Source organism: Lagenorhynchus albirostris, chromosome 13 (genome assembly GCF_949774975.1).
Source record: "Lagenorhynchus albirostris chromosome 13, mLagAlb1.1, whole genome shotgun sequence".
NCBI lineage: Eukaryota > Metazoa > Chordata > Mammalia > Artiodactyla > Delphinidae > Lagenorhynchus > Lagenorhynchus albirostris.
The window spans coordinates 7,477,671-7,504,207 of NC_083107.1; the positions used below are offsets into that span (position 1 = coordinate 7,477,671).

A 26,537-nucleotide genomic window follows, 5' to 3' on the forward strand; every position below is an offset into this window, starting at 1 on the left:
CCACAGCCAGTACTAGGGTTTGAACCCAGGGATGCCAGGCTCTGTAGCATGTGCCCTTAATCCCCGTGATGTCCTATGTGTGTAGTAACAGTGTTCTGTCTGCATCATGGATTCCCCAGTTCCCACCTCTGCCCTCACAATTTCTACTTGACCCCATAAGGTACGTGACTGATTAAATGTCTGCAGTAACGCAAGGGATCAATCAAATGTTGGTTGGAAATTATTTCTTTCTCTGAATCTTTTCTTCCCTTGTACGCCTCCTTCATTTTGTATGTAAAATAAAGGCCTACTCAGTTTCAGACATGTATAATGTGGCTAATTCTGAATGTAAAATACAACAGCTTATAAACCCAAAGAAACCTTGTCCTCCCCCAACCCCTTCGATCAGTCACCCTGGAAATTTCCAGCACAATTTAAAACATTCTTCTTTTGGAATTGCCTAGGAAGCAATTTTAAATTATCACCCATGAAGGCAGATTACCTGTGAAGGTAGATGTGATACCTGGAAACCCCCAAAAGTTCTTTGGAGTCACATGTTGCAAAAAGCTAACACACAAAGAACCAGGTGATTAACCCGGGCAAGGTTGTTTTCATTCAAATGTAGAGGTTTAATGAGCCTGATTTAACTCAGATGGACACCACACTGGCCCAAAGGAAGAATTTCCAACCTGGTGGACTAAGTAGGATCCTTCCCAGGGTGTTGACTCTGAAGAAAACATACTGAACTTTTATCATGGGAACTGAACGAGGAAATAAATATAAAGCAACTGATTCAGTGCCCAGAAACAGTAGCTATCATTGTTTTTATTGCTAGTCATGGTGACAGTATGTCTCCTTCAGTGCCCTCATGCAGATGGGCTCTTTAAAACAGATGACACAGAGCACATCCATCAAAACTTTCTTAATTGCACATCGCTACTAGTGAAGAATTTTTTAAGGATACCCGAATATATTTGTTCATTTTACAAATTTCCTGTATCCTGATATTTTACATACGTTATGAAATATTACAAAAACATAAATTTGAAGGATTCGATGAGAAAACAAATGGAAACAGAATTTCCAGGACTTATTTCCCTCACCCCAGTGGACCACGCTCTCTCCCTTGGGTATGCAAGCTCCACTTTGGAGACAGCACCCTCTCTCTTCTCCTGTCCTCCGGGGTCACTGCCTCCGAAAAGACTGAAGCAAAGGATCTTCGAAGGATGTTAGCCAACAAAGCCAGCATCCAAGAGGCTGGGAAATGGTTTTGTGTGGACTCAACGACCATTGTGGCCATCACCTCCTCCTGGGAGAGCCATGCTGGGCGGGTCCTCAGAGATGCCTGGGGAGATACAGGAAACGGATTTGGATTCGGGCTGATGCAGGTAGGACAGCAAAGCCGTGCAGGCTGGTTCAGTTGGCTGTTGGATTTTGGCTGTAAAACATCACAGGAGGTTAAGGGACTGTTTTATTTTATAGCATGAAAATGATCCCAACTCGTACTCTGTGGCAAGTTTTAAGTGGGCAAAATGTGCCTTTCCAGGTCCCCTCTTTCAGGGCCTCTGCCCTGCACCTCTTCTACCCAATCCCAGCTCCCTCCCTGGGGCACCACCTCCCTCTGTGCTCCAGACAGGCTGTTGCTCCCTGAGAACCATCACTTGCCCACTTGCTTCCCCCATCAGACTGAACTGATGACCTGAGAGTGGCTTGGAGATAACTTTTCTGAACAGCTGCCCCTTCCCTGAGTATTCCTGAAGACTCAAGGCCTTAATTTGGTGACTGCGTTTCTTTTTTTCTTTTATTCATTTTAGTTGTTTTTTTTCCAGTTTTTTTTTTAACATCTTTATTGGAGTATAATTGCTTTACAATGGTATGTTAGTTTCAGCTTCACAACAAAATGAATCAGTTATATATATACATATATTCCCATATCTCTTCCCGCTTGCGTCTGCCTCCCTCCCACCCTCCCTATCCCACCCCTCCAGGCGGTCACAAAGCACGGAGCTGATCTCTCTGTGCTATGCGGCTGCTTCCCACTAGCTATCTACCTTACGTTTGGTAGTGTATATATGTCCATGCCTCTTTATCGCTTTGTCACCGTTTACCCTTCCCCCTCCCCATAGCCTCATTTATTAAGATACAGTTGACATACAACACTGTCTGTTTAAGGTGTACAGCATGATTTGACTTACACATACTGTGGAATGATTAAAAAGTTTAGTTAACATCCATCATCTCATACGGATGCACACACACAAAAAAGAATTTAACGTGATGAGAATTTTTAGGATCTACTTTCTTACCAACTTTCAAAATACATCAACAGCAGTGTTAACTCTAGTCATCACATTGTACATTACTTCCCTAGTACTTGTCTTACAACTGGAAGTTTAGGCCTTTTGACCACTTTCATCCCATTCCCACTCCCCCACCTCTTGCCTATGGTAACAACAAATCTGGTCTCTTTTTCTATGACGTTTCTTTTTAGATTCCACATATGAGTGAGATCATAGAGTATTAGTCTTGGTCTGACTTATTTCACTTAGCAAAATGCTGTCAAGGTCCATTCATGGTGTTGGAAATGACAGAATTTCCTTCTTTTTATGGCTGAATAATATATATATATATTGAATATATATATAACGTATGTATGTATATATATATGTATATGTATAGCTATGCTACATTTGGTTTACCCATTCATCCATTGATAGACACTTAGGTTGTTTCCATGTCTTGGCCATTGTTAAATAATGCTGTTATGAACGTGGCGTTACAGAATAGACCCCCAGAGACAAAGTGGTGTCTAGTTGGGGAACAAGAGCGTGCTCTGGTGGGAGCTGGGGAGATGGTCCGCTAGGACTGTGGTCCAGGGGCCAGAAGGGCTCTGGTGTCAGAAAGAAGCCCAAGGTTGATGGTGAACAAGGGGGAAGTGGGGAGGAGGTGGGTCTAAGGACAGAGAAGACCCCGGTAGCCAAGACGAAGAAGCCGGTGGGGATGAGTGGGAGTGAAAGAGGACAAGTGACAAGTATGAGGACACAGTGGCCAGGGGACTCCGGAGCAAAGTGGTAAGGCCAGCTGTGGGGGTGGGAATGCCAGTGAGAATGGAGGGGCCTTGGCAGAGAGGGCCCTGGCGGCAGAACAAGAGCCAGTGATGCGGTGGAAAAGTGTGGTGGTGGGCAGGGCCCGTCGGTGAGGAGGGAGACAGTGAGGGAGACCTGCCCGGAGCCTGGACGGCTGCAGTGAAGGGAACCGGGCCTGTGGAAGGCACTGCAGCAGAGGCTGGGAGACCTTGTAGTGCCCTCTGAGAAGGTGGAGGCTGGGGTTATGGGGGCTCAGAAAGAGGACCGTGAACGCTGAAGTGGGCACAGAGGATGCAGTATCTTCTCCAAGCTCCCCAAATAGCAGAATGCCAGCTTTGGAAGACAACCTGTATGTACATATATGAAAACACCTCACAGCCAGGATAACGACACACAGTGTGGTGACAGTTGCCCTTATCAAGGAGCTTGCCCGGAACTCCCTGGGGCTGCAGGGGACAGGGTACAAGCCTCAGTTAGGGCGGAACAGGGGCAAGGTCCTGGCAGGGGTAGCGGCACCTGATGGTTTCTCCTGTCCTGTTTCCTGCACCCCATTTCTCACCAAGGCTTTATCCCACATTCTCTTCCCTAGAGATTGCCCTGACATGTCAGGCCAAGCTGTCCTGAGGCCCTGGAATTGTACCAGCCTTCCTGGGAAAAAGGAACACAGAAAGCAGGGAAGTGATGGACCTCCTGCACAGAAGAGAAAGCAGGACTGGCGCCGCTTTTTTTTTTTTTACAGCTTTATTGGAGTATAATTGCTTTACAATGGTGTGTCAGTTTCTGCTTTATAACAGATTCACTTGAGTTTTTTTCTGGCAAGCTCTCCAGGCTGGGAAAACAGCAGACTGGGTTACCTGTGGTGAAGGAAGGAGCAGAGATACTCTAAGGAGGTCGAGGCTGAGTAGAATGATCCTTAGCAGCTTAGACCCGAGAGCCACAAGAATTAGTATCGGGAGAGCAGGCTGGCCACAGACCACCAGACACACCTGAAGCTGGATAAGTTCCCTTTATTGCATCTCAGGAAAAGTCCTTTGGGAAGGACTTTAAAGGATCTGGGCTCTTATTAGATGATTTTGATGAGTGTTCAAAGCAGCATGGTTTGCTCTGGATTGGATGCTGTCAGGAAAAGAGAGATGGCTCTATGATTGGTGTCTTCATGAATCTCATCTAGAAGGTGAGAGGAATGAAGCGAGGCTGAAGCTGTGTGACGAGAAGCAGCAGGCCCCACATTACCCAGAAGAGGGGATATGCCTCATTTTTCCGGCTTGAATGATGCTTGTGTTTTCGCCTGCGCTCGGATGTGATTACGGAGTGAGCTTGTCTTCGCCTTGATCCATCAGTTACAGAGCAGCTTCATCTGATGTTGGTGACCTGTGAAATTGCTTACGTTCAATAGGAAACACCTGTCAGTGCTGGGCCGGCTCCTAGACACACGGAGGCTTCCCAGGCCAGCTCCTGGCTGTCACAGCTGCTCTTCTCTGATGCCCCTCTTCAGCCAAAGGCAGACAAAGTCAGACCACAAGGCATCAATCCACGACGTCCAGATTTTCACTGGTCAAGATTTTGTCAGTTAAGACCAGGAGGATGTCCAGAGGGCAGAGTCTTTGTTCGACTAGGGCCAGTTGTAGGATGCGTTGTTGAGTCACCTGATGTGCTGACGGTTGCACCGCAGCATTTAAGTTTTTGGACAGGATACACTGAGCAACTGTAACACAGGCAATGACCAGAAGCAAAAGGATCATGAGTTTTGTGACAAGACTTAAAGCCAGGGTCCCAGATTATAAAACCCAGGCAATGAAAACATGTCCCAGAATCCAGCTGGGTCTTTTAGAGAATCGGATGGATTTTTTGTTTATCCTAATAGCCACAGTTGTGCTTGCCCTGTAGTTCATAAATGCAGCAAGAAGTACAAACCACCCTCCACCAGCTTAGAGGAAATCAAGGTGTTCAAAGGGGCCTTGAGCATCCTGTCCAGTCTTGTCAGAATCTTGTCGGGATTGTGTTGTTGGCAGGTAGGATGTACAGTGGAAAAATCCTCAGTGGTATCTTGAAAATTACCCTACTAATGCTGGTTCAATACTATTGCCAATTTTTCTCTGCTTTATGGGTAATATCACTACTTTTTGATATTTTTAATATCACAATATTTGCTAAATTTCACTTTTTATCCCGGTCACCTCCTTACATATAGAAAAGCATGTCAAAGCTCTTTAATTCACTGTCAATGTTATAGGGGCTCCTGTGATGGGCATTTGTTTCTAAAGCATTTCAATGTCATGGACTATCTCCAAATCATCTACCTATCCTATCAGTATATTTACTTTTGTGATTTGGCAGATCTGGGAGAAGGCATTGAATGGACACAATTTTTGAGAAAAGCTTATAATTCAAGGGTAAATTTGAGTCTGATGACCTTTTTAATTTTACTTTCTAAGTATGAATAATCTACATACACAATTAAATCAGAGTTATCCAAGGGAGTCTTCAGAAGGTCAGTGCAGGGTATACATAGTTCCCTGAGGCAGGCAATTATGGGCTGTTCCTTTGTGGGAGAGGGAAGGAGGTGGCTGGGTTTAGAGAGGGGCAGTGATGCGTGACGGAAAAGCACCAGTACTGCCTAGGTTAGGTGACGAGCTGAAAGATGCTGAGAGCTTACTGTCAATGGAAGAATCTATACAGCACAGCATGGGAAACCATCAAGATGAGTGGAGACCCTAGAACTAAACCAGCTGAAGTTTTCACACTTTTGTTGTCACTGCTGTGGTTCTTAGACAAGATGGATATATATATGTTTTGGCTACTGGAGCTAAAGAAAGACTGAAATAAGCAAAGGGCCTCTGGTGATTTCCATTTAAATGAAGCAGTTCCCTAGTGCCTGTTCAGATTTATAATAAAAGGAAAGGGGGTGGGGCAAGGGGAGGATCTGTGAATCCAGAACAATGGAGGAAACATTTGGAAGATAGTTTTATTGTACCAGTCTGTGTCCAAGGACTATGTTTCTTTTAACTTGAAAAACATATTCATTGAAAGATATTTAATAGAACTTACTTATATATAACTAACCTAGGAAGATCAACTCCTTTTTTAATTTGTCAGGATTGTTTTAACAGTAAGTTTGGTAGGGACTTCCCTGGTGGCGCAGTGGTTAAGGATCTGCCTGCCAACGCAGGGGACAGTTCGAGTCCTGGTCCCGGAAGAGCCCACATGCCGCGGAGCAACTAAGCCCGTGCGCCACAACTACTGAGCCTGCACTCTAGAGCCCGCGACCCACAACTACTGAGCACATGTGCCACAACTACTGAAGCCCGTGCGACTAGAGCCCGTGCTCCACAACAAGAGAAGCCACCGCAATGAGAAGCCCACACACCACAACGAAGAGTAGCCCCTGCTCGCTGCACCTGGAGAAAGGCCGCATGCAGCAACGAAGACCCAATGCAGCCAAAGTATTAATTAATTAATTAATTAAAAGAAAATAAGCTTGGTAGACAAAAATTCTCGCAATAGAATTGAAGTTTGGAGAACCTTTGGACAATCATTCCTATTGCCCTTACTTTTATGTGGTTAACAGCGAATCTTTATTTATGCCATCTAATGGCCACTTCAGAAAATCCACAGATAGTGCAGGCATAAAATTCATCCTAACAATTTTATTATTTTGAATCTAGGTATGATTTTGGGAAAGGCAAAATCAAGACTAGTTTTTATAGAAGACAAGATATGTGATAAGTACCCCAAAATAGGAAATAATTTGATGAAAAATACCTTAGTTTACCCAAATTCTATTTTTACTTTTATTTTACATTATTCATGCACAGATTGTAGTAATTACTAATATACATTTATATGCAAGTATTTAGGCATGTGTAAATATATTTAAGACATTTAAAGCTTATATTGAATACCTATAGATTTAAAACATAATTTATCAGTATATTAAATACAAAATGTACATATCACTAAATTTACCATGTTAATAAGCAGAAAATCATATCCATTATGTTAAATACATATTTGTATTTCTCTGTAATTACTGTGCCTGGTATAATTAACTGTTTATATTCTCTTGAAGTGATCAACTATTTTTCTTTTCTCCAGAAAATAAAGAAAATTAGAGAACAGAAAATGAATTGTTTGGCTATTTTTTTTTCTCCATGAGCACTCATTTCATATCATTTTAATAATTTTGAGGGAAAAAGAAACATAAACAGTATTATTCAAAGGCATTTTCATCATTTGTTAATGGATTGCCATTCTGAGAAATAAGGGTAAAAATTTTATTTAGTGACTCATGTTTTGTATCAGTTTCTTATTTAGAAACTGTCCAGACTTCCAGTTTTAATTAATTGTTTACCAAGGTCTTAAAGCTGAGAAAAGTTTAAATGTATAAAATAGATTTTGACACATATACATAAAAAGAGAGTGACAGATGGTTTAGACAGTAACTTGGACCCTTGATATTTTTATCAAGCTGTGTGATCAAAAAGCCAGTACTTAATACTCCTCAAATTATAGAAAGGAAGGAGAGGATATTAAATAGCCTCTATATTAAATAAAATGGTCTTTTATTTTTTAATTGAAAACAAGACAAATAATGTCTGCACGGAGGGTTCTTCACTTTTTGTTCTTTTTTGCTCTAAAGTACCTCCCAAACACACAATCTTGCTCGTGTCAAAAGCTCCCTAAAATGGCCAGTGCAATTCCAACTTGTCCTTGGTGAAACTGTGACAGTTAGAATGATAAGCATACTAGTTAGTATTGTTAACAAGAAAAGATGAAGAAAACAAGTGTTTGGCCTGAAAGAGGCACCATTTAGATTGAGAAGACCTTGAGAACTGGAATGGCCCTTAAAAAGAGTGCTTGGGTAACTTTTGTCTCCCCTGAGCCTGACCAAAGGCCAATGGTCACCAAGGAGTGGCCGGAAAAACCTGAAATAAAGCAATTCTCTGAGACACAAAGACAGGACAGAAGAAGTCCTTGTAAGGTTTGAAATGATGGGAGGCAAAGGAGTACCATTCTGGGGAATCCCCTGGGTGCAACTTAAGGATGGACTGACTGGGTTTGGCAGGTCGACTTTACAGAGGCCTCCCTGATCCTGGCCCCTGGTGGTCACACCTTTGTGGAATTCCCCTCTTCCTTGAGTGTGAGCTGGACCTGTAACTTGCTTCCAACCAATGGAATGCAACAGAGGAGACAGAATCTAGGCCACTGCATTTATATGATTACCTAAGAGGGTAGCACCCATCTTGCTAAAGTCTCTCACTCCAGTGTTGGTTTTGAAGAAGCAACTTGCCATGAATTTTATAACCACGAGGAAATGACTTCTGCCAACAACCTGGGAGAGCTTGGAAGCAGATACCTGCCCTGTCAAGGATCTGAGGAGAACCCAGCTTTGGCTGATGCCTTTTCTGAAGGCTTGTGAGACCCTAAGCAGATTAGCGGGCTAAGCTGTGCCCAGAGTCCTGACCGAGAGAAACAGCAGGGTGATGAGCATGTGTGGTTTTAAGCGGCTGAGACTGTGGTAATATGTTACGTGACAACAGAAAACAAATGCTCTAGCCTATCTAGCTCATCTCCCTACAGGCTTTTCCTCTTCTGGGCAATTTCACTTCTAAATATCCAACTTATCATTCAGATATTTTCCTCTAGTCATGAGCAGCAGGTTAAAATTACTTACCAAAACTTTATGAGACTCTTTGGGTAAAAATTAACCAATGGTCTTTTCCCCGTTTTAAACATTAATACTAGCCTAGTAAAAGAGGCAGCAAAACATTAGCAGGGGCTGCTTTTATCAATATTTATACAGCTGGCCTCAATCCAACTCCAGCAAGGACAGCTTCTGTTGAGGCATACAGGTCTCTCTCCAGTTAGACCCAGCCCTTCGAAGTTAGTGTCCTTCTGCTTTATATCCTCTCCAGGCCGTACATATACTGGATATTCAATAATTGTGGAATTGAAAGTGTGATTACCCTGAAGCTTATTAATTAATGATATCTGGCTTCACTTCACACAGCACTTCTACGTGATGCCAAAACTCTATGACAGGACAGATGCTGGGACCATAGGCAGCGAGTATGCCAATGTCACTGCTGCCTGAGCCAAATTTTACGAGACAAGGAAAATAAAGGGCAGCTAGAACTGAGTCCTCAGCACCAACTTCAGTTAGCTGCCACAGAATTTCCCGGTACTGAACCTCTCTTAAAATTCTTACTTCTCCCCACCCCTCCAGGTATCTGAAATAGAGTAAAAGGAAATAAAACAACTTTCCCTAAATGATTTTTTCCTTCTCTTTTTTCTTTTAAATAGCAACCTCAACTGTTGGCAGAGGTTTCTAGGAATTCAAGGAACATCAATAAAGTTTAGGCCAAATGAGGTTTATAATTAGAAAACAGATACTATTTTGGGTATTGAATTTAAGGATAAAATGAAGCCAAGTCCACATACCTATTTACAGACACCACAGCACAGAGCAGCCGGTCCAGCTGCACCCAGTGTCTAATGCTTCTGGCTGAATCTCTGCTCTCCAGGGGAACAGACTAAGCTCCTTTAGGGCAGGGACCACATTCTGGTCAGCTCTGGATTTCTCCAACACATAACACACTCTTCACTCAAAGGGCCACTCATAGAATGTGTTGAATTCAATTAAACGAGAAAACAATTTTTTTAAAACGTTAACGACGATTGCTAAGGTGACATCTGAACCCACATGTTCAAACATTGCCATCCTTACCCATTTTCCAGTGAAACTACTGGAGGGAAAGGGGACAGAATTAAACCAATTAATAGCACTAAAACCTCCAAGCCTACACCAAGGAAGAATCACACCATGTTTAGCCAGTGAAAATGACTAGAATTTAAAACATATTTTAATGAGAACACTTTCTCACCATCTTGAGATAGAAATGACTTGCACTTTTTACTCTGAAGCCGCGAGGCCATCAGGGCTTATTCACTTCCTGGTCCGTGGGGTTCTGAAGCCACCCCACCACCAGCTCTCCAGTGCTCTTGAGGCACGTGCTGGACATGTCCTCCTCTCTTGGGAGACCCTGCGGCAGCTTCAGGGGCTTGATTCTGTGACATAAGGGAATGCTTTTAGAGCTATACTAGGTAACACGTTTTAAGAAACTGTTGGAATAACAGACAACAAACCTTATCAAATGTTTAACCACTTTCAGTTTTGCATTCACCGAAGGGATGTTCTTGTGAACTTGAGGAGTATGTGCCTACAAACAGAGGAAACAATGTTATGGATCAATTTCAAAAGCACAGATGGTCCCATGTTACAGGAAAAGGTTAAGGTGTAGGCTCATTCTGTCTAAATCAAACTTCCAAATATATTACGTGAAATCATACATTTAAACAAAAGTTTTAAAAGTGGAAAATTTAAACAACACTAAAGATGACTAAAATAGTTACGTACTTTTTGTAACCCCAGCATCTTTATTATATCTTTCTCCCAATATGGACGTCTTTTTGTACTTTTTATTCTGGTAACAATATGCAGTTTATGAGGCTGCTGGGGATCCCCACCATATTTTTCATGATCTTCAGGTGAAGGTTGAAAAACCTGGAAAGGAAGAATTATAAACGGTATATTTTCAATTTACACAGCTTCTATGTGCCTCCTTTATTTTTTTTTCCTTAAAAAAACTTCAAACAACTACATAATGATTTCATCCCTAATAGTTCTATAATCCTCACCTTCAAATTGAACATTTCTACTAGTCTGATTACTCAGGTAGATGGAGTCTAAGAATTTCATACTCTAAGAAAAATACCACACAGGTAAGGGTTTGTTTTGTTTTGCTTTTATTAAGAGAAAAGCAGGAGCAACCAGATGACACTAAAGAGTTCAAATGTCAAGAGAATATGTTGCATTATATGAGCTGGGCCTTGGGCTGCACCCCCTCCCCCATTCAAGTAGGGGAACAAACAAAAACTTACAATGACAATAACACATGAGTATTATAAAAAGTACGTATTCACTGCAACCCCGAATAAGGATGTTATGTATAACACTATTTGTAATACTGAAATTTTTTTTTTTGTGGTACGTGGGCCTCTCACTGTTGTGGCCTCTCCCGTTGCGGAGCACAGGCTCCGGACACGCAGGCTCAGCGGCCATGGCTCACGAGCCCAGCCGCTCCGCGGCACATGGGATCTTCCCGGACCGGGGCACGAACCCGTGTCCCCTGCATCGGCAGGCGGACTCTCAACCACTGCGCCACCAGGGAAGCCCAATACTGAAAATTTTAAAGGCCACATCTATATTCCTCAAGAGAATAGCTAAATAAATTATGAGGCATACATTCTAAATAAAACTAAAAATAATATAACTAAATAAGATATGATGCAAATAAATCATGATGAATCCTACTGGCTATAATGCTACCATTAAAACAAATAAAGTTTACTATCTTTGTAAGTACTAACATTGAAGGTCATAATATATTGAGCAAGAAAACCAAATTTCCACACCACTGTGTAACAGGATCTTGTATTTGTTTCATCTACACCATGATGAGTGTGTATATATGATATATTCTGTAACTACTAATTCTAAGAATATGATCCTAAATTCTATTTTTTGTTTTTAACATCTTTATTAGAGTATAATTGCTTTACAATGGTGTGTTAGTTTCTGCTTTATAAGAAAGTGAATCACCTATACATATACATATATCCCCATATCTCTTCCCTCTTGTGTCTCCCTCCCACCCTCCCTATCCCACCCATCTAGGTGGTCACAAGGCACCGAGCTGATCTCCCTGTGCTATGCAGCTGCTTCCCACTAGCTATCTATTTTACATTTGGTAGTGTATATATGTCCATGCCACTCACTTCATCTCAGCTTACCCCTCCCCGTCCCCGCATCTTCAAGTCCATTCTCTATGTCTGCGTAGTTATTCCTGTCCTGCCCCTAGGTTCTTCAAAACCTTTTTTCTTTTTAGATTCCATATATATGTTTTAGCATACGGTATTTGTTTATCTCTTTCTGACTTACTTCACTCTGCATGACAGTCTCCAGGTCCATCCACCTCACTACAAATAACTCAATTTCGTTTCTTTTTATGGCTGAGTAATATTCCATTGTATATATGTGCCACATCTTCTTTATCCATTCACCTACTGATGGACACTTAGGTTGCGTCAATGTTCTGGCTATTTTAAATAGAGCTGCAATGAACATTTTGGTACATGACTCTTTTTGAATTATGGTTTTCTCAGGTTATATGCCCAGTAGTGGGATTGCTGGATCATATGGTAATTCTATTTTTAGTTTTTTAAGGAACCTCCATACTGTTCTCCACAGTGACTGTATCAATTTACATTCCCACCAACAGCGCAAGATGGTTCCCTTTCCTCCACACCCTCTCCAGCATTTATTGTTTGTAGATTATTTGATGATGGCCATTCTGACTGGTGTGAGGTGATACCTCATTGTAGTTTTGATTTGCATTTCTCTAATGATTAGTGATGCTGAGCATTCTTTCTTGTGTGTGTTGGCAATCTGTATATCTTCTTTGGTCTACTTAGGTCTTCTGCCCATTTTTGGATTGGATTGCTTGTTTTTTTGATATCGCGCTGCATGAGCTGCTTGTATATTTTGGAGATTAATCCTTTGTCAGCGGCTTCATTTGCAAGTATTTTCTCCCATTCTGAGGGTTGCCTTTTCATCTTGTTTATATTTTCCTTTGCTGTGCAAAAGCTTTTAAGTTTCATTAGGTCCCATTTGTTTAGCTTTGTTTTTATGTCCATTTCTCTAGGAGCTGGGTCAAAAAGGATCTTGCTGTGATTTATGTCATAGAGTATTCTGTCTATGTTTTCCTGTAAGAGTTTCATAGTGTCTGGCCTTACATTTAGGCGTTTAATCCATTTTGAGTTTATTTTTGTGTATGGTATTAGGGAGTATTCTAGTTTCATTCTTTTACATGTAGCTGTCCAGTTTTCCCAGCACCACTTATTGAAGAGGCTTTCTTTTCTCCATTGTATAGTCTCGTCTCCTTTATCAAAAATAAGGTGACCATATCTGTGTGGGTTTATCTCTGGGCTTTCTATCCTGTGCCGTTGACCTATATTTCTGTTTTTGTGCCAGTACCATATTGTCTTGATTACTGTAGCTTTGTAGTATAGTCTGAGGCCCAGGAGCCTGATTCCTCCAGCTCCGTTTTTCTTTCTCAAGACTGCTTTGGCTACTTGGGGTCTTTTGTGTTTCCATACAACTTGTGAAATTTCTTGTTCTACTTCTGTGAAAAATGCCATTGGTAGTTTGATAGGGATTTCATTGAATCTGTAGATTCCTTTGAGTAGTACAGTCATTTTCACAATATTGATTCTTTCATTCCAAGAACACGGTATATCTCTCCATCTGTTTGTATCATCTTTAAATTCTTTCAACAGTGTCTTATAGTTTTCTGCATACGGGTCTTTTGTCTCCTTAGGTAGGTTTATTCCATGGTATTTTATTCTTTTTGTTGCAATGGTAAATGGGAGTGTTTCCTTAATTTCTCTTTCTGATTTTTCATCATTAGTGCACAGGAATGCCAGAAATTTCTGTGCATTAATTTTGTATCCTGCTACTCCACCAAATTCATTGATTAGCTCTAGTAGTTTTCTGGTAGTATGTTTAGGATTCTCTATGTATAGTATCATGTCATCTGCAAACAGTGACAGCTTTACTTCTTTTACATTTGGATTCCTTTTATTTCTTTTTCTTCTCTGATTGCTGTGGCTAAAACTTCCAAAACTATGTTGAATAATAGTGGTGAGAGTGGACAACCTTGTCTTGTTCCTGATCTTAGGGGAAATGGTTTCAGTTTTTCACCATTGAGAACGATGTTGGCTGTGGGCTTGTCATATATGGCCTTTATTATGTTGAGGTAAGTTCCCTCTATGCCTACTTACTGGAGGATTTTTATCATAAACGGGTGTTGAGTTTTGTCAAAAGCTTTTTCTGCATCTATTGAGATGAGCATATGATCTTTATCCTTCAATTAGTTAATATGGTGTATCACACTGGTTGATTTGCATATATTGAAGAATCCTTGCATTCCCGGGATAAACCCCACTTGATCATGGTGTATGATCCTTTTAATGTACTGTTGGATTCTGTTTGCTAGTATTTTGTTGAGGATTTTTGCATCTATGTTCATCAGTGATATTGGTCTTTAATTTTCTTTTTTTGTAGTATCTTTGTCTGGTTTTGGTATCAGGGTGATGGTGGCCTCATGGAATGAATTTGGGAATGTTCCTTCCTCCACAATTTTTGGAAGAGTTTGAGAAGGATAGGTGTTAGCTCTTCTCTAAATGTTTGATAGAATTCACCTGTGAAGCCATCTGGTCCTGGACTTTTGTTTGTTTAAAGATTTTTAATCAGTTTCAATTTCATTACTTGTGGTTGGTCTGTTCATATTTTCTATTTCTTCCTGGTTCAGTCTTGGAAGGTTATACCTTGCTAAGAATTTGTCCATTTCTTCCAGGTTGTACATTTTATTGGCATATAGTTGCCTGTAGCAATCTCTCATGATCCTTTGCATTTCTGCAGTGTCAGTTGTTACTTCTTTTTCATTTCTAATTCTGTTGATTTGAGTCTTTTCCCTTTTTTTCTTGATGAGTCTGGCTAATGGTTAATCAATTTTGTTTATCTTCTCAAAGAACAAGCTTTTAGTTTTACTGACATTTGCTACTGTTTCCTTCATTTCTTTTTCATTTATTTCTGATCTGATCTTTATGATTTCTTTTCTTCTGCTAACTTTGGGGTTTTTTTGTTCTTCTTTCTCTAACTGCTTTACGTGTAAGGTTAGGTTGTTTATTTGAGATGTTTCTTGTTTCTTGAGGTAGGATTGTATTGTTATAAACTTCCCTCTTAGAACCTCTTTTGCTGCATCCCATAGGTTTTGGGTCGTGTTTTCATTATCATTCGTTTCTAGGTATTTTTTGATTTCCTCTTTAATTTCTTCAGTGATCTCTTGGTTAGTAAGTAGTGTAATGTTTAGCCTCCAAGTGTTCATATTTTTTAGATTTCTTCTTGTAATTGATATCTAGTCTCATAGCTTTGTGGTCAGAAAAGATACTGATACAATTTCAATTGTCTTAAATTTACCAAGGCTTGATATGTGACCCAATATATGATCTATCCTGGAGAATGTGCCATGAGCACTTGAGAAGAAAGTGTATTCTGTTGTTTTTGGATGGAATGTCCTATAAATATCAACTAAGTCCATCTTGTTTAATGTATCATTTAAAGCTTCTGTGTTTCTTATTTATTTTCATTTTGGATGTTCTGTCCATTGGTGAGAGTGGGGTGTTAAAGTCCCCTACTATGATTGTGTTACTGTCGATTTCCCCTTTTATGGCTGTTACTATTTGCCTTATGTATTGAGTTGCTCCTATGTTGGGTGCATAAATATTTACACTTGTTATATCTTCTTCTTGGATTGATCCGTTGATCATTATGTAGTGTTCTTCTTTGTCTCTTATAATAGTCTTTATTTTAAAGTCTATTTTGTCTGATATGAGAATTGTTACTCCAGCTTTCTTTTGATTTCCATTTGCATGGAATATCTTTTTCCATCCCCTCACTTTCAATCTGTATGTGTCCCTAGGTCTCAAGTGGGTCTCTTGTAGACAGCATATATACAGGTCTTGTTTCTGTAACCATTCAGCCAGTCTGTGTCTTTTAGTTGGAGCATTTAATCCATTTACATTTAAGACAGTTATCGATATGTATGTTCCTATTCCCATTTTCTTAATTGTTTTGGGTTTGTTATTGTAAGTCTTTTTCTTTTCTTGTGTTTCCTGCCTAGAGAAGTTCCTTTAGCATTTGTTGTAAAGCTGGTTTGGTGGTGCTGAATTCTCTTAGCTTTTGTTTGTCTGTAAAGGCTTTAATTTCTCTGTCGAATCTTAATGAGATCCTTGCTGGATAGAATAATTTTGGTTGTAGGTTTTTCCCTTTCATCACTTTAAATATGTCCTGCCACTCCCTTCTGGCTTGCAGAGTTTCTGCTGAAAGATCAGCTGTTAACCTTATGGGGATTCCCCTGTATGTTATTTGTTGTTTTTCCTTTGCTGCTTTTTTTTCTCTTTGTATTTAATTTTTGATATTTTGATTAACTTGTGTCTTGGTGTGTTTCTCCGTGGATTTATCCTGTATGGGACTCTCTGTGCTTCCTGGAGTTGATTGACTATTTCCTTTCCCATATTAGGGAAGTTTTCAACTATAATCTCTTCAAATATTTTCTCAGTCCCTTTCTTTTTCTCTTGTTCTTCTGGGACCCCTATAATTTGAATGTTGGTGAGTTTATTGTTGTCCCAGAGGTCTCTGAGACTGTCCTCACTTCTTTTCATCCTTTTTTCTTTATTCTGCTCTGCAGTAGTTATTTCCACTATTTTATCTTCGAGGTCACTTATCTATTCTTCTGCCTCAGTTATTGTGCTATTGATTCCTTCTAGAGAATTTTTCATTTCATTTATTGTGCTGTTCATCTTGTTTGTTTACTCTTTAGTTCTTCCAGGTCCTTGTTAAATGTTTCTTGTATTTTCTCTATTCTACTTCCAAGATTTTGGATCATCTTTACTATCATTACTCTGAATTCTTTTTCAGGTAGACTGCCTATTTCCTCTTCATTTGTTTGGTCTGGTGGGTTTTCACCTTGCTCCTTCATCTGCTGTGTGTTTCTCTGTCTTCTAATTTTGCTTAACTTACTGTGTTTGGGGTCTCCTTTTTGCAGGCTACAGGTTAGTAGTTCCCATTGTTTTTGGTGTCTGCCCCCAGTGGCTAAGGTTGGTTCAGTGGGTTGTGTAGGCTTCCTGGTGGAGGGGACTGTTGCCTGTGTTCTGGTGGATGAGGCTGGATCTTGTCTTTCTGGAGGGCAGGACCATGTCTGGTGGTGTGTTTTGGGGTGTCTGTGACCTTATTATGATTTTAGGCAGCCTCTCTGCTAATGGGTGCAGTTGTGTTACTGTCTTGCTAGTTATTTGGCATAGGGTGTCCAGCACTGTAGCTTCCTGGTCATTGAGTAGAGCTGGGTGTTAGGTTTGAGATGGAGATCTCTGGGAGAGCTTTCGCCACTTGATATTACATGGAGCTGGGAGGTCTCTGGTGGACCAATGTCCTGAACTCGGCTCTCCCAACTCAGAGGTACAGGCCTGACACCTGGCCGGAGCACGAAGGCCCTGTCAGCCACACGGCCAGTTACGTGGGGAGTTTCTTGCCTTTTGGGAAGTCTGAGGTCTTCTGCCAGCGTTCAGGAGGTGTTCTGTAGCAGTTGTTCCACATGTAGATGTATTTCTGATGTATTTGTGGGGAGGAAGGTGATCTCCACATGTTACTCCTCCACCATCTTGAAGGTCTCTCCCCTAAATTCTAAATATGATTCTAACAATTATATATACATGTGTGTGTATTATATATATATATATATATATATATATATTTATCCTGATTTGTATAAAGGTGTCAAAAACATTAGGTCAAGAGTCATACCTCTGGGGAATCAGACTGAGGAAGGCCAAAAAAAGATGGTACTTTAATCAAAAAGGGTATTATTCAATCATTAACTTATCCACAGAGGGTTCACATTGCATTGCTAAACGATGAAAGCAGCTGGAGAAGCATTATAGGCAAGATGATGCACATCTTCAAAAATATTTAACAGAAAAGTATGTGGAGGGTGTTAGCAGTATTTGCCTCCAGGTGGGTAGGATGAAGGGTATTTTTCTAGAAATTTTGATGGGGTAGGTGCACCAAAGAAAAGGAGAGAAGAATTAAAGAAATGGTGTGAGGAGCATGAAATATTCAGGAAAAGTAAGTGGTTCTGTGTGACTAAGGTAGAAAAAAATAGGAAAAGCAATGCAGGGTGAGAAGTTAAACTAAGCTTAACTATGCTTAGTCTTTAGAAATTCCCAGAATGGATATAAGGTTATTGGAGGTTTGAAGCAAAATGACATTTCAAAAATAGATTCAGAAAGAAAACTCTTTCAAATGAACTGGAAGTGGAGACTGATACAAGGAAACTCAGGAAGCACTTAGAGCCATGGTTTAAGAGTCTGAATTACAGCAGCTGTAACAGAAAGAGGCTGATTTGGGGACTTTAGGTAATCAAATAGATGGATTTGTGGTGGGTGAGGGAGAAGATAGGGTTGAGACTGACTTAGAGCTTTCTAGTCTGGGAAATCAGGTAGAGGATGGTAGCATTAATTGACATCACTAATACAGGACAAGCACTCTCTTTTAGTTTGGTTGTCTGGAGGACAACCTCATTTGTAAGACAATGAGTCTAATTTTGGATAACTTGAAATACCTACAGGTTATCTAAGCAGCAAGGTCTAGAAACTACAGGAGAATATAGGAGTAAGTTCAGAAGATAGGCAAAGAGCTGGAGATGCAAATCTCAGAGTCATTTCTATAAAGTTTAAAAGTTTTCATGCTCACTACAACCAGTGATCAAAATCACTCCCCCCACATTTTAAACAAATGCTAACATCTGTATCTATCATTTCTTCCAGAAGTTTACAGTCTAAGAAACATGAAAACATATAAGACAATGCAGTTGTGGACCATGACTTGAAAAAAAAGATTTCTGATAAAAGAACATCAAGCACATTAAAGGTATCTAAATAGTCAATGGTAATACTATTTTAGCTTTTAAAAAAATCAGTGGAGAATGGCGGTTACCAGGGACTAGGGGAAGAAGGTATGAGGAGTTACTGTTTAATGAGTACAGAGGTCCAGTTTTGCAAGATGAAGCATTCTGGAGATGGTGGCTGTGATGGTCACACGACAATATGAATGTACTTAATACCAGTGAAATGTACACTTAAAAATGTTTAAATTTTATGTTGCATGTATTTTACCACAGTACAAAAAAATTGGAGAAATCAAAATAAAACAGAAATCTACTGAGGGCTTAGTCAGTGTTTTCTAAAAGAATCATAGGTAGACACAAATCTAGCAGAGAAGGAGATCCAAATTAGCAATGGCTGATAGAGAAAGTGAAAACCAAGAGCCACACAGACAGTCTGAGCAGGAGGAAGAAACACTGTTCTCTCAGGACAATGGTGATATGAAAACACAAAGTATCAAGGGAAAAAGCCATAAGCAGGAATAAACAGATTCTGAGACCAAAACCCAGTACTTAAAAGGTCAGTGGCACATATTTACTTTAAATAATCATTTACATAAATCCTACTATGTTTAATTTAAAATTTTTTTTTTATTTTTAAACTTTTTATTGGAGTACAGTTGATTTACAATGTTGTGCCAATATCACGTGCACAGCAAAGTGTATCAGTTATACATATACATATAGCCACCTCTTTTTAGATTCTTTTCCCATATAGGCCATTATAGAGTATTAAGTAGAGTTTCCTGTGTTATGCAGTAGGTTCTTATTAGTTATCTATTTTATATATAGTAGTGTGTATATGTCAACCCCAATCTTCCAATTTATCCCTCCCACATAAATCCTATGTTTAAAACTCTACACTTCTACCTATACCCGCAAATAATTCAACATGAAAGTTTTCAATATTACAAAAATAGGTACCTTCAAAACATAATGTAACAGGGAAGAGAGAATTCTGACTCCATGTTGGTTCTGTTTCTTTTACTTTAACCTTTGCTTTTCGTTGCTTTTGTTATAGCTGTAAGCATAGACAATGGCCTGCCACAAGGAACCCTGCCCCTCTGCCTGTTAAACTAAAAGGCCTTTGTTCAGCTCACAGACAGACATTCTGACCCTGACCACCTGTGAATGGCTACAGAAAAGAAGAAATTAACACATCCCTTCCCCATGCAGGCAGAGGGAGGAGATTTTGCAAGACAAATGGCCTTTTTACTTTACTTCCTCACCTCCTCCTCCTGTCTGTTCTATAAAAGAAACTGGAATCCTGACCCCAATAAGATGGTTTTTGGGTACACTAGTCCGCCATCTTCTCGGTCTGCCGGCTTTCCAAATAAGAGTCGCTATTCCTTGCCTCAACACCTCATCTCCCGATTTACTGGCCTGCCCTGCGGCGAGCAGAATGAGCTTGGACCCGGTAACAGTAACATGTTTTTCAAAAACAGTAATGTAAAAACTTACTTTATCTGGAATTCTTGACTTCGTAAATTTGTGACGAATCCAATCTGTACAAACAAGGGGCTCCACACCTTTTGTCACCATCTAAAATATGCCATAAAACATTTGATTTTTAGAACTCTATCTAGTGCAGAAATCATAACCTACCAATTTTTAGGTGACAAAATCTGTTCTCACCTAACCTGTAATTATTAAACATTTATCTCAGCCCCCTAGCTGAATGAATACATCTCATCTTACCACTAACATGAAGAAAAAACACATTAAATATAAACTTCTAGACCAGCAGCTGGCAATATTTTTCTGTAAAGAACCAGACAGTAAATATTTCCAGCTCTGGGGCTACACAGTTTCCGCAGCCAAGTCTCAGCTCTGCCACAGCAGGGCGAAAGCAGTTGTTGACAGTATGTAAACAAATCGGTGTGGCTATGTTTCAATAAAACTTTTACAAAAATAGGTGGTGGGCTGAATTTGGCTTGTAGGTTGTAGTTTGTCAGTGTGCTCTAGACAACATACGATAATTCAGCTTCAGCAATACAGTGTAAAAGAAAGCCAAAATGAGTTTCCAGTTTTCTTTCTAGTCCCAAGAATGCCATCAACTCCTGTTTCCTGTCTCTTGTTCCCTTTCTACAATCTTCCAGTCGTGTTTCTCTCAGGCTGCAGAAGAAAAAGGATCCACTGCTAATCCTTCATACCAGGAAACTCCTCTGGGTGGAAAATAATCATTCCCTTCATGCCCTCCCTGTACTGCAGAGATGGTATAAACAATGGGAGAATAAGCAGGAGGGAATTGGGGGTTAGGGGGGGACTGGTGAAGGACATGGGCTTTGACATACCAGGAACATTGGGCCTCTAATCCTGCTCTGTACTTACCAGCTGTGATATATGAGATACTTATCCTCTCAGAGGGTCGGTTTCCTCAGCTATAAAAAGGAAATAATACTTACCACCCAGGATTAATCTGAGGTTAAGGTAAGTGTGTAAAGCACCTGGCATTATTATTATCTAAAGGCAGCAGCAGGTCCTATCTAGACTCTGGACCTCATGAATAGATTAGGCTGCACCACTGAAATTTCTAAAAGACAGACTGGAAGGAAATACATGAAAGTACAAACATTAATGGTCTCTGGGAAACTGTTTCTCTTCTTTCTGCTTTTCTACATTTTTCTAATTTTCTATTACTGAAAATGGACTCTTCATAACTGAAGGAAAAAAAATCTAAAACTTTCAAAAGATTAAGGTGGGCCATGGGGAATCAACACTAGCCATTTTTTACCAGCATTTTCTCCAGAAAAAGGTCTTTTGTGATTTCAGATCTTTAGGGATAAAACAGCAGATAAACCACAAATAAAATTAACGTTGAACATTAAAAAAGTATATATATATATATATATATATATATATATATATAAAGAAACTTAAAATTTTAACTTGCCTGTATGTTTTGTTAATTAGAAAAGAAAGAAAAAGTTCTTAAGGAATAGGAAAAAAAAAAGATAATTCTTGAAAAGAAATACTTACTTGTAGTCTGCCTGGGGGCCTCTGAACTATTGAGCGCAAAATCCCTGCCATGAGTGTGGTGACTGTTCTCCTTTGGGGCTGTGAGAAGTAGAAAACAGATCTGTGGGTCAGGTATGTCTTAGAAATGGATAGCTCAAACTGAAAAACTGGATGAAGTTTAACAGCAAAATCTTGATTGTTTTAATACACTAAGGACAAGAATTAAGTTACAATAGGTGTTTTATTGAGAGTTCAAGAAAACCATAGGAAGTAATTATACATTAACCATATCCCATTTTCACCGAAGAGTTAAATTACACCCTAGGCTGATTCAACAAAAATAGGCAATGGAGGTTACTATCGTTTAAAAAATCTTCAACAGCGAGGGCAGATTCTATGCTTTGCTATAGAATCAAAAAAAAAAAAAAATTAAAGAGCTGGAAGGGACTGAAGAAATCCAAACTCCTAATTAGGACTGACAATGCTCTTACTTTATTTATGAGGAAAATGAATCCCAGAGAGTTCAATCATTTACCAAAGGGCATCCAGCTTTCAAGAGAGTATATGGTCTGGAACCCAAACCTCCTAATACCTAGTCCAGCATATTTTCACTAAATCATAACACCCTTCTGTTAAATAAAGCAGAATGTTCTTTTTTGCTCATTTATATTTTTAGACTATTCTTAACGAACATGCATTGCATTTATAAACTAAAGGTCATGTTTATTTAGACACAAAACAATTATAGCGAACCGGCTTAAACTGAATGCAGAAAGATTAAGTTCATGAACTACATGTATATTTTGGACAGGTTACTTAATTTGTATGTTTCAATTTTTCCCCCCAGAGAACAGAAAAAAAAATAATACCTATCTTGCAAATGAATTACTCTGAAAACACCTAAAACAGTACTTGGCACATAAGAAGCCCTCAATAAATGGTAGTTTTTACTATTATAATATCATTAAATTATTACAAAGCTATAATAAGAATACCCTAACATGCCAAAATAGGGCAAGTACTGTATTTCAGTGCCCACCAGATTCTGGCTCACTCGAGCTCTGCAGGTCTTTCCTGTGGTGTGGACAAAGCAATGAAGGTACTGGAATCAATGCGAGATGCCCCATTAGAAGGGCCTGACTTCAGAAAAAGTCTCAGCAACCGAACCAGTCTCTCAAAACTAATTACGTATCAGTTTTAGAAGAGTTAACTACTATATCCTTACGCCCTGAAAACAAGAATTTTGTCTTGTTCATCTTCTGCTCTCAGCATCTGGCACACCATCTGATGGACAGTAGGCACCCAGTGTTTGTTGATGAACGTCTGAATCCGTTAATGGGTTAGATCCATGGTCCGCTCAACTCAGAATTCAGAAGTACATCAGAATTTCATAACTGCCATTCTGACTTCAGACCTCAAACATTACAATACAGCAGAGCAATTTCTAGTTCACATCATCCAGTTTGCTTGGTTGGTTGTTTAGATGCCTTGTATCAAGGCTTCTTTAGAAGAGACGCTTAATCCTCCGTCCCTCCCATCAAATAGACAATGCTAAATTATTTTCTCTACCATACTCATTCCTCCCAAGTTAAGCGTTAGGTACTAACACAACTTATTTAGCTTCACTCTTTGTTAAATCTTTCTCTTATCACTTAGATTTCAACAAGAGCCTCCTAACTGGCCTTCCTGCTTCTATTCTAACTTCCCCAAGGTCTTTTCTCCACAGCAGCAATCATCTCATTAAGTCCGAAATCAGATAATGTCAACTCCTCCGCTCAAAACCTTCCAATGAGCCAGGTTTCTCATTATCAGAGTAGGAGGTTACACACAGGCCAGAGAGGAAGGCTACAATGATCCATGTGATCCAATGACAGAGGATTAGTGTTGGAACTCATGTTTAGCTTAATATAGATACGATGAATATAGAAATAATTATAGATACATATACACACATGGGTTAGCTCTGTTAGCCAAGAGGACCTAAAGGCAATGGCATCCCAGTAGCGATGAGCATGCCCAGTGCCCAGATCTTAGTTTCTAATGGCATTCTCTAAAAAAAAAGAACCAGGACTCCTTGGAGAAATGGCTGATTATATGTTTGTAGCAGGGAATATATAATGATGAGTCTGGAGCACCTAGTGCTAGAAAGGAACTACTCAAAAAATCAAAATGATGGGGGTATGTCAAAGGGACCAGAAGCCAAATGAAAGAGCTCCCAGTGGCTACAGCTGAAATAATGTGAGCAACAAAATAAGTAACAAAGTATTGGCTTATAATGCAAAACATAAACTAACCATGCGTCCATACTGATATAAATAGATGAATAAATTAATTAACGAGGGAGAAGAAACAAATCTCCCTTACAGAAGAATTTCAAATAATTTATGTAGACACTCCGCTCTCAAAGAGGTGGAGTAAAGCTATCAACCCTGAGGCATGGGCTATGCTTAAACACTTGCTACCAGAATATAGTATAGAAAGGGGGGAAATACCATTACATTAGAGGAACCTAACAAACACTGTGTCATCGAGGTGATTTAACATCAATTGTGATAAAAGTCAAGCTGATAGCATGTATCCTTGATATGATGGAATGAGAATGGCACTTCACTTCTATGTCTTCCTTCCAAATACCCCTAACACTTCTCTAACAGAAAAATATCAGACAAACTCCAATTGAAGGACATTGTACAAAATACTTGACCAGTACCTCCTCAAATACCTGACTGCCTCGAAACTGTCAAGGTCATCAAAACCAAGGAAAGTCATAGTCAAACTGCCATAGTCAGAAGGAGCATTTGACAACTAAACACAATGTGGTATCTTGGATGGTATTCTGGAACAGTAAAAGGACATCAGGTAAAAACTAATAAAATCTGAATGAAGTATGGCCTAACGTATCAATATTGGCTCATCAATTATAACGAATGTACCATACTAATGTAAGATGTTAGTAAAAGGGGAAACTTGGTGTGGGGGGTATGTAGGAACTCCATACTATTTTCATAACGTTTCCATAAATCTAGTTATTCCAAAATTAAAAGTTTATTTATTACAAGACTAAAAAGCTCCAATGCCTCTCCATTTCAATCAGAGTGACAGCCAGTGCTAAACCCCCGCCTTGAGGACACCACCTCCATACTCTTGGTCAATCGCTACACACACTGGCCCCGTTGCAGGTCCTGGAACCTGCCATGCAGGTATACTCCCCTGACTGGCTGTTCCCTCTCCTGGAATGCCCCTGATATCCACATAGTTAACTCTCTTACAACCTTCAATTTCTGGCCTAATTCTCATCTTCTCAATGAGTTCTACCCTGCCTCCGTTATTTAACATTTTGACCCACACTACAATTGTCAGCACTCCCAATCTCTCTTACTCTCCTTGATTTTCTTTCCATAGCATTTAACATCTTCTAACATAATTTAATTTTTTGTTAGGTTTGTGGTTTATTGTCTGTTCCCACCCAACAGCATGTTGGTTCCACAAGCACAAACATTTTAAAATTTTCTTTTGTTTTAGGCTTGCTCTGTCTATTCACAGATGTATCCCAAGCATCTACCTAAAGCAGCACTGCCATGTAGCAGCCACTCAATTAATTCTTGCTGAATGAATGAAGTGTCATTTACATACTTCAGAATGTGTAACAGTCAAAAGTTGTAAGTTTCAATAAAGGTTATTCTTAATAATTAGGCACATAACTTTTGGACCTTGAAGCAATTATACTGTCTTTCACCGTACAATTAAGTTTCTCTTGCAAAGACACAAAAGCAGGAAAATAAATGCACCATATGAGAAGGATGCACCATTTCCATTAATTAAAAAAGAAAAGATGTCTGTGAATGTGTGTGTAAACAGAGAAAAACTCTGGAAGGCTATCAGAGAAACGTTAGCATACCCAGGGAGAGGAGGGCTGGCTACCAGGGCTATTTCCGCCCCTCCCCGACGTCCCACACCCCCGTAATGTCTGATAGGTTTGTTGTTGCTCTTTTACAATGACCATGCGCGTAACTGTTCTTTAAAAAAAACTAGCTCCTTTTCTAAACAGACATAATGGTAAATGGGGGGGGCACTACTGAAAATGCAGAACATAGGATTTCCCTTTCAATAAATCGACATCTCTGAAGGCAAGAAATGTCTCTTGAACTCCTAATGCCTTCTAGGCAGGCGTCCGAAGTGCCTCTTGGAATAAACAAAACTAAACAAAAAACCGCGGAAAAAGCAGCTCTGGGTAGGCGGCGATCAAAACGCGGTTGCAAAATCACGGCTTTTAGTAAAACGGTAAATATTTTAACTGCCAACTTCAGAGGATTTACGTTCTAAAATGCGGCAATTTTTAAATTAGGCAATTTTGTATCTCCATCAACAATTCAAGTTAGGCTGACCCCAGAGGAAAGCCGAAGTTATGCATAAAGCAGAAGCACAGAAAATGTTAAAACATACTTGAATTCCCTTTCCCGCCAGACTGCCCAGCCGAGGCGGCTCTGTCCTCGAGCTCCAGGAGGCGGGGCTCCACATGCCGCGTCCCGGGATTCCACAAACTGGGAAACGGGATCCAGCCGGCCAGTGGCTTTTCGGGAGCCCAGGCGACAGTACCTGGACGTAGTTCCATTCAGGTTACCGTGACCCGTAAACACAGCATCGAATGGAGAAAATCAATCCGCATCTGCATGGGGTTCCCAGATATGTACTCCTGGAAAAAATGCACTACTTTCGGTCACTCATTCCCCACTCACCAGCAATCCCTAAATGTCTTTCAGCCTGAAGCTCACCACTCAGGGGAACCGGAACAGAGAAAGGACCCAGAGTGCCACACTCAAATCCGGCCTTCACAGTGCACACACCCTGGCATTTTAGTTCCGGCCGAGTCCCTCCCACTCAGGCATCATAAAAA

The 26,537-nt window shown here is 40.0% G+C and overlaps 1 protein-coding gene across 3 annotated transcripts; it reads right to left on the reverse strand.

Moving 5' to 3' along the window:
• Positions 1-3,810: 3,810 nt before the first annotated feature.
• MRPL30 (mitochondrial ribosomal protein L30) lies at positions 3,811-26,511 on the reverse strand. Of its 3 annotated transcripts, XR_009544016.1 has the most exons (7): positions 26,087-26,361; positions 21,665-21,742; positions 20,147-20,227; positions 10,483-10,629; positions 10,212-10,285; positions 9,950-10,133; positions 3,811-4,770 (listed from the first exon to the last, which is right to left on the reverse strand). XR_009544016.1 is itself a non-coding variant. In XM_060168687.1 (6 exons), the coding sequence occupies exons 2-6, from the start codon at positions 21,713-21,715 to the stop codon at positions 10,001-10,003; spliced, it is 486 nt and encodes a 161-aa protein (XP_060024670.1). In that variant the 5' UTR covers positions 21,716-21,742; positions 26,380-26,511; the 3' UTR covers positions 9,911-10,000. The 3 variants fall into 3 exon arrangements, 2 of the variants coding, with proteins under 2 accessions (XP_060024670.1, XP_060024669.1); XM_060168687.1 differs by lacking the exons at positions 3,811-4,770; positions 26,087-26,361 and adding an exon at positions 26,380-26,511 and having other exon boundaries at positions 9,911-10,133; XM_060168686.1 differs by lacking the exon at positions 3,811-4,770 and having other exon boundaries at positions 9,911-10,133; positions 26,087-26,360.
• Between the last annotated feature and the right edge of the window lie 26 nt (positions 26,512-26,537).